The sequence below is a fragment of the Electrona antarctica genome (assembly GCF_951216825.1).
Source record: "Electrona antarctica genome assembly, chromosome: 2".
NCBI classification, from domain to species: domain Eukaryota; kingdom Metazoa; phylum Chordata; class Actinopteri; order Myctophiformes; family Myctophidae; genus Electrona; species Electrona antarctica.
Genome location: NC_136807.1, coordinates 14,782,333 through 14,790,621, shown reverse-complemented (window position 1 = coordinate 14,790,621; position 8,289 = coordinate 14,782,333). Strand labels below are relative to the sequence as shown.

The 8,289-nt window shown below is 44.1% G+C and overlaps 1 protein-coding gene across 1 annotated transcript; it reads right to left on the bottom strand.

Moving 5' to 3' along the window:
- Nucleotides 1–4,485: 4,485 nt before the first annotated feature.
- On the bottom strand, nt 4,486–5,613 carry LOC306932216 (COP9 signalosome complex subunit 7b-like; the record flags this gene model as incomplete). Its single annotated transcript, XM_079513913.1, has 1 exon — nt 4,486–5,613. One exon carries the CDS (start codon nt 5,611–5,613, stop codon nt 4,486–4,488), a length of 1,128 nt encoding a protein of 375 aa, XP_079370039.1.
- Between the last annotated feature and the right edge of the window lie 2,676 nt (nt 5,614–8,289).

Sequence of the window (8,289 nt, the reverse complement as noted above, 5' to 3'; positions counted from 1 at the left end):
ACAAGAACACAGCGTGTTGCGTTGTGAGCTTGTAGATCTGATGCATTGTGAGCTTGTATACGTCGGCTATTTTAGTGGAATGGTTTTCCCCTATTAACACATGCTCAGTACATGGACCGTATACTCCTGTATATATAGTCCTGCATTTTTTTATAGTATTTTATGTCTATTAAGACATGCCCAGTAAAGGGCATTTATTTATATATAAGATTATATGGGGGACTTATATTTTGGCAAGCCCTCAAACTAAATTTACAGTGACATTTTGTTGAAATTGCAATGAAAGTTGAAATTATGCACATTTTAAAAGTAGCCTCTGTAATTGGAAGCATAAAGTATATTGTAGTCTTTATCTGTTGCCGGGACCTTATTGAGAAAACAAATCCATCATTTGTTTTTCCCTTGTCAATTTGAGACCCCACCGTCACCTTCCCGTGACCCCACTTGGGGGTCCTGACCCACAGTTTGAGAAGCTGGTTAAAGTGTAACTCTGTGGACTGTCTGGTTCGATCCCGGCTGTACCGTGCCGCATGCGCAAGAGCGAACTGTACACAGTATGAACTACTAAAAGTATCCATGAGGTCAACAACACAACACAACATGACACGACACGACACGACACGACACGACACGACACGACAGCATTTTAACAGAGTCTTATGGATATGATACACTTATATATATTTGATAAAGAGAAGGCTTTACATTTTGTTATTGTGTTCCTTGTATATAGTCGTGTGTGTGTGTGTGTGTGTGTGTGTGTGTGTGTGTGTGTGTGTGTGTACACACATACACGTGTGTGTGTACATATCCTACTAATGGAGATAGTGACAGTTTTATCATGTTGATAAAAAGGAGAACATTATGTAACGACCATCTGAACTAAATCGCTTCTTTATTTTTCCATTTTACTTAATTTATTCTGCTTATTCTGTGTTTAGTCATCAACAGGATTTCTAATTTGATCAGTTCTTTAATAAAATAACTACTCTAAACTACTCTAAGGCATGCCTGAAATCTGTTGAAAATACATTAATCTGTCATAAGGTAGAAACCTTGTATGTCCATAGGGGTGGGACGATAAGGGTACCTCACGATACTATCTGTGGCGATATTAGGCCCACGATAATGATAATATCACGATCCATCCATCCATCTTCAACCGCTTATCCGTAGTCGGGTCACGGGGGCAACAGCTCCACCAGAGAGCTCCAGACATTCCTCTACAGAGCAACATATAGTAACTTCCTCCTGGGGGATCCCGAGGCGTTCCAAGGCCAGTGAGTCGATGTAATCCCTCCATCTGCGCCTTGGTCTGCCCTGAGGTCTCCTCCCAGTGGGACGTGCGTCGAGGACCTCCCTAGGGAGACGCTCGAGAGGCATCCTAACCAGATGCCCGACCTAAGCTGGCGAAGAAGCAGCGGCTCAATATTCCATATATTGCGATAATCAATATATTACTAATTGCTATAATATAGTGATATATAAACAATATATCACGGTATATGTAACCACAACAATGGGTTTTTATTCACAAATCACAGACAAAAGTAGGGCAATAATTTACCAAAAACATTGCCAGTTGCCAGCCCTATACAGTTAGTGCAAAGTTTTAGTCTACTAAATCTAGTCAATTAAAATGTATTTTGCAATATTTGTGTATGCCAAAAATATTATCACATTTCCCATAAATGTACTGTAGTCTATTTTAGCTATTTTTGAAGATTTGTTTGTTGGTTTTATTATTATATATAAATATATAGAGAATATTTCAGGTCAATTATACCGTTAATGACATGCTGATATGAGCACCAGGTTGAAACTACAGTAGGAATATCGGACTCATACATGAATCCTAGAAAATGCTGAAGAAATGTTTTTAGATCAAGTCTTATTATCATTCTGTGCTATTGATAAAGGATACATCTTGTTGGGATTCTATGTTTTCTATTATATTGATACATGATTGATGAAAGGAGCAGAGGTTGAACTGAATCATCCAGTCGTGATGTATTGTGTAATGTCGCCCCCTACTGGCAATCCCTATCACTCAGACACTAATAATGTATTATTATGTACCGAGTATAAATATTGATGTGACTTGCTTCCACCCTAAATTAAATAAATGGAAATAAAACTGCACAATGTCTGATATGATCGATTGATTGATTGAATACTTTATTAACAGTTTGATATGTTTGTGATTGGATGTGAAACAGCTTTCTGTGGTCCATCAGGGCTCAATACTTGGACCCCTCCGTTATTCCTCCCTACATGAACATGAACAATTGCCGACCTAAAAGCCCACAAAAACCTAAGTTGTTTATTGTCATTGGTTATTTAACTTGGTTAAACTTGGTCCTTTTCATCTGTTCTTTACCTTGTTCCTGTTTCATCTTTGTCTACTGCCCAAAGCTGCACTTGGCCCCATGCAGGTCCATCCACGTTTTTTCGTGATTTTTCATTTCATTTCACTTCATGATTCAGACTGGAAGTGAAATGCTCGTTCCATCCTCCGTGGACATACATGACCTTCCCCAAGACACAGGCCGAGTGGTTCCACCTCCCCTCCGGAACAGTCCCAGAAACCTTGTTCTTCAGCCAACGGTGGGCGTCCCGTCCACATCGAAGACGTGAAGCCGCCTGTGGTTGGGGTATCCTCCCCAGATGTAGATGACATCTTCCATCAGCACAGCCATGTATCCGAAAAGCTCTGGTGAGCGGCTACACCGCATGGATACACAGCATGGATATACGAGGGGACGTCGTCTTCGTAACTCCCACCAGCATAAAGACACGGTGTTGAAGACATGGACGTTCATCTGGTACTTGGCATGCATGGGCACTCTGGACAGGTCCTGGCGCTCCACCACGACGGCAGCGTGGATCTCCTTTCCTCCTCCTTCCTGATGAAGAGTTTAGCACAGCATTCTGTAGGACGGAATGGATTCCGATCAATGGCGTTCACCTCAGCTCTATATGATCGACAATCAGGGGCGTGCGTGTGTGGAAGCAAATAAATGCACGGTCCAATGAGAGTCAAACTAAATTGTTTTGTATTTTCAATTACAGACTTATTTGCAATTTGGTTATCCAGGTGTGTTGATTGCTTTTGTGAGCTGTGAATGCCATTTAACCTCCCCTTTAATAATCTCTTTGACTGCCACTGACGTAATTGGTGATGTTGATTCTTGCCATAATTGACGAAATGTATAGGTTTTTGAGCGGCTACTATATGCACAGCCTTGTGTGTATGTCTGTCTGTTTAACCACGGAATGTGCTCAGCTGATTGGCTGAGCACGGAATGTGATGTATGATGTATGATGATAAGAGCGCCACTCACTTCACACGAGATTGATTTTTGAGGGGCGCAAGCCCCTCCTATGTTCAGCTTTGAGGGTTTGTGTAAACACAAACATTGTTTTGCTACCGTATGACTATAGGTTTGGGTCTTTGTGTAAGAAAAGACTAGAGTGTAACACCAACATTGTTTTTCTACCGTTTCCTATGACTAGGTTTGAGTGGTTGTGCACTCAAACACAAACATTGATGACAAAAGTGAGGACGCAAATTGTGATTGGCCAGAATGAGATGATGTATGATGATGTATGATAAGAGCACCCCTCACTTGACACAGGTGTGATTTTATTCATTCAGAGTGGGTCTCGCTAGTTGGGGAGGAAGTCAAAGTGAAGGCCTTTCAAAATAAAAGCACTGTGTGTGTGTTTACTGTCATCAATCTGGGAACCACGCCGAAGGTTTTGGTGGCAAGGTGTTAACTAATAATGTTAGATGTTGCGTTACAAAATTTGAGTATGGAACACGTCTGCAGATATTGCACACAGTGATTGGATGAGCATCGCATAACGGGTGTGCCACATGATGGGGGAGAAAAAGAGATAGGCTGGGGAGATGGGGGGAGAGAGAGGGGAGCCGAGAGAGAAAGGGGGGGTCATATGGACTAGTAGAACATAATGTTAACATAAAGTTAACAAAAAAGTAGTAGACAGTTAGACGGTTAGAGAAAAAAGAAAGAAAGAAAGAAAGAAAGAAATTAAGAAAGAAAGAAAGAAAGAAAGGGAAAGAAAGAAAGAAGGAAAGAAAGAAAGAAAGAAAGATCCTCTTATAGACGGTTACCTACGCTACGGTATAGACGGTTTCTATCCTAAAAAGACACTTTCATTTCTTCAGAGGCTCCTCCTACAATATCTGAAAAGTGAAAAAGAAATGTGCTTGTCTACTGGGTCGCATGGCAACACATGGTTCCCATTGGAAATTAATGGTAGCCTGTATCTCTGTATCCATGTCTTCTGTTGAAAATGAATGGTAGCATCATGTAGCTTTGTATCTTCATGTGGCTTCCATTGAAAATTAATGGTAGTCTGTTAGCTTTGTATCTGCCAGTGCGAATCCAGCACCAGTGGGTGTGTCTCTGTCAGGATGTGGCGGTCTGGCGGTCAGCTGAGGTTAAAGGTCAGCCAGGGTCAGTTGAGGTCAGGGTTCATCTGGAGAGCGTGTATTTCGTCTCCAACCGGACTCGTCTCCGGTTGTCTCTTAAACATTGCTTTGGCTTTGGACCAGATCTTGCCGCTGGTCCCTTTGCCCTTTGAAGTCTTTTTGCCATTTGCTTGTTTGTTAGCTTCCTGATTGGAGGAGGAGGTAGGGTCCCCCCACAGCACGTCTTCGTCCAGATTTGCGGAAGTGTAGCCACCGCCGCCTCCTCCTCTGGCGTGGGCGGAAACAGCGAAACGTTGGCCAGAAGAGCACGGCGGCGAGGAGGAGGAGGAGGAAGCGGAGCTGCTGGCGGCCTTGAGCTTCCTGTGCAGGTTGGAGACCTCGGCCTCCTGCTGCAGGTGGTTCTTCCTGTGCTGATTGGCCCGGGTCACCTGACCCTGGATGTCACCGAGCACCGCCTCGCAGCCGCAGCACCACTCCTGCATGGTGTTCACGATGGCCGGCAGCCGGCTGGGGCTCAGGTCCCTGCCCACGCTGGAGTCTAGCTCCACCCGCTGGTTCCTCTGGTCCAGCTTGGCGTGGATCACGCCACTGTACACGGCCTCGATCAGCAGGTCCTCCAGCTGCCTCACGCTCTTCATGTCCAGCTGCTGCAGGAGCAGCGAGTAGGGCAGGTAGCGCTGCTCGCTGGACGCCAGCGAGACCACGGACAGGTGCCGCAGCTTGTTTCTCTGGGCGGGGCTCAGCTCCGGCAGGGAGGCGGCCCGGGCCACGTAGTCGCTGTAGGTCCCGTAGGCGAAGAGGCGGAGCAGCTGGTAGACGGCGGCGTGGGGGCCGGCTTTCATCTCCCGGACGTTGGGGAGCTCCAGGATGTCGGAGAAGACGTAGAGGCCGGGGGTCTCCAAGGCCAAGCCCACCGCCTGGGCCAGGGCTGGGCCGGACAGAGACGAGAGGCCCACGGGGCCCCCAGGGGATGAGCGGCCCCCGGGGAACCCGGGGGATGAGCGGCCCCCGGGGCACCCGGGGGAAGAACGGCCCCCAGGGGTCTGTGGGGCGGAACCCACCGTCTGGGCCGGAGCTGGACAGGACAGAGAGGAGAGGCCAGGGGTCTGCGGGGCTTGCGGGGCTGAGCCGGACGAGAGATCCTCCGCCTCCATCTTTATCGTGTCTGGTTTCTGAACCAGATCGCTTCTGGTTCACGAAACCAGACTAACGTCTGTCTTAAAAAGCTGCGTGAACCGGGCGCTTTGAGTTTCTGATGCGTTTACACAGGAAAGTCTAACCGGTGTTGTTTCTGAGCCATAAAATGATTAAAGGGACTTGTGAGGCATTATATATGAATATATATATGTGTGTGGGTCTAGCATGACGTTACATTAATGTAATGTGTAATCTAGCATGACGTCACCAGGTTGTCAGCCTTGGAGTATGTTGAAATGAAGATTGGTTTTGATGTTTCAAATCTGTCTGAAGCAAGACTGAACTGTTGTTATTTGGTCAATTCATGGATAGTGTGTGAATTGACAAACCTTTACGTGATTGATTCTCTGTCGTATCAAGTGTTGCCTATTGGTTTTTGGGATCCTTTCCATTATATGTAGAGTGACGAGTAATCCTAAAATGTAGTGTTTTGTTTGTGAATGACCAAAGAGCACACCCTGATTGATCATAATTCGGGCAAGAAATGAAATGTAAATCGCAGCCCGTCTTGAAGAAATTAAGTCTAAATTGTAGATTATCTTGAAGAAATTAAATTAAATTCATAGATTGTCTTGAAGAAATGAAATGAAAATTGTAGATTGTCTTGAAGAAATTAAATTAACTCTAGTAAGCGTTTCATTTTACGCGACTTTTTTAATGTGCTCCATTGCTCACTTTTTGTTTTCGGCATCTTTGGTTGATTATCTCATCTGCGTTACACAAAAGCCTAGCGAGAGCGCAGACCACACACAGCATCGGTTCCCCACGGGCCACGGCAGTTCCATGTATATAAGTATGGGAGGAGTTTTCTGCGTGACTGCGTGAGTGACTGTTGAGTGAGCCAATGAAACGTGACAATGACCGTGACATGTACATTTATGCCAGTATAGGCTGGCTGCAGAGCTGTAGGCTATTCAACACCAATGAAACAGGAGATTTACAGAGACATGTAAATGACACACACTCGCTCTCACAAAACAAAACTGACAATTATGTGTCCGGCCAGAGGTTGAGCTGGAAGGAGGACACCTGGGTAAAAAAACGAACTGTCCGGCCTAAAACCGGATGTATGGCCACCTGCCTGCACGAACTAATTCACTGCTGCCCGCGATTCAGTCGAATGTCCCTCACTGCCGTCCGTAGCAGCGCAGTCTTTTATTTGGAAAATCCTAAAATTCACCACAAATGAACAAACAAAGTCAGAGTACTACAGACGAAAAACAGTTTAAGTCCAAATTTTATTCTCACCCCTCCACGAAAAGGCCTCGTTGTCCTGACCCCTTATCCATCATTTATACATTATGGAAAATTAGTGTGGACTTAAACGGTTTTTCGTCTGTAGTACTTTATTGTGGCCTAACGGGGGTTCCTACTTTGAGCCGTCTTCATCAGAAGAATCCCACAGAGCGGAGGAATCCCTGCCCGCCGCCATGCAGATACATGGATCCATGGACAGATCTCCATCTCTAAGGGCCGTCGGGTTGAGCCTTCCAGCGGCGTCAAGCTCCCGCCATCTAACTCCTTTAGCTTCACCCCATTTAGAGAAGAGGAAAGAAAGAAAGAAAGAAAGAAAGATTAATTCAAGTGAAAGATACATTTCTTACTTAAAGGAGCATTCAGTGATTTTGGTTATTTGGAAAAAAAATCCGCCCTGGTAACAAGATGTGCACATGCACGCACTACAGTGGGGGGGAGACGCAACAGGCCAACAGCACGTGCACCAAGGCGCCCCCCTCATCCTGATTGGATGAAGGCTGGGCCCTCTAGGCAAAAACGAAACCTAAGGTTTTTTGACCCCAGGGGTTAATTTGGGATAGGGAGGAACTCCTTATATGGTCAGCACACTCTATAGTAGAGAGGATTATCAAAAACAAAAAACATGATTTGAATTACCGGTAAGTGAAATCACTGAATATACCTTTAAGTAAAAGTATCATGAATACTGCAATGTAGAAATACTCAGGTAAAAGACAGAATTCAAAATTTACTTGAGTAAAAGTACAATTATTGGTATCAACATGTACTTAAAGTACCAAAAGTAAGAAAGTACCCATTATGTAGAATGTCCCATTTCAAGTTTTCAAAGGTACAGTAAAATCTTTTGAAAATAGCAGATCTACAAGCTCACGGTATAGATTGGCTATTTTCAAATATATTATATGGCTGAAGTGGGTAATGTATGTTTTGTATAAATTAGAATCAAAATCTAAAAAGTATAATTAGTATATTTGTATGTGTGTAACGTTCAGGTTTTTTGGGTGCAATTGAGCTCAGAAAACCTAAAAGAATTAAGAAAAATTACAAAAACTTTTTTTTAATGTCAAACTGGGGACCCCCCAAAAATAATATGGGGACCCAAGGGGAAGATTTAAAACAATGTATATATTATAAATATTTTGAAAGTGGCAGATCTACAAGCTCACAACACATCCAAATAGCCAAATTATCCATCCATCCATCCATCCCTCCACACACACACACACACACACAATTAAAGTAACTAAAGTTTTCAAATAATTGCAGTGGAGTAAAAGTCAAAATTTGAGATGTAGTGGAGTGGAGTAGAGAAGTAGCTCAGGGCTCAATAACACTTGTAACATTTACCAAGGAAGGAACGTTGTAGTCGAATTCCA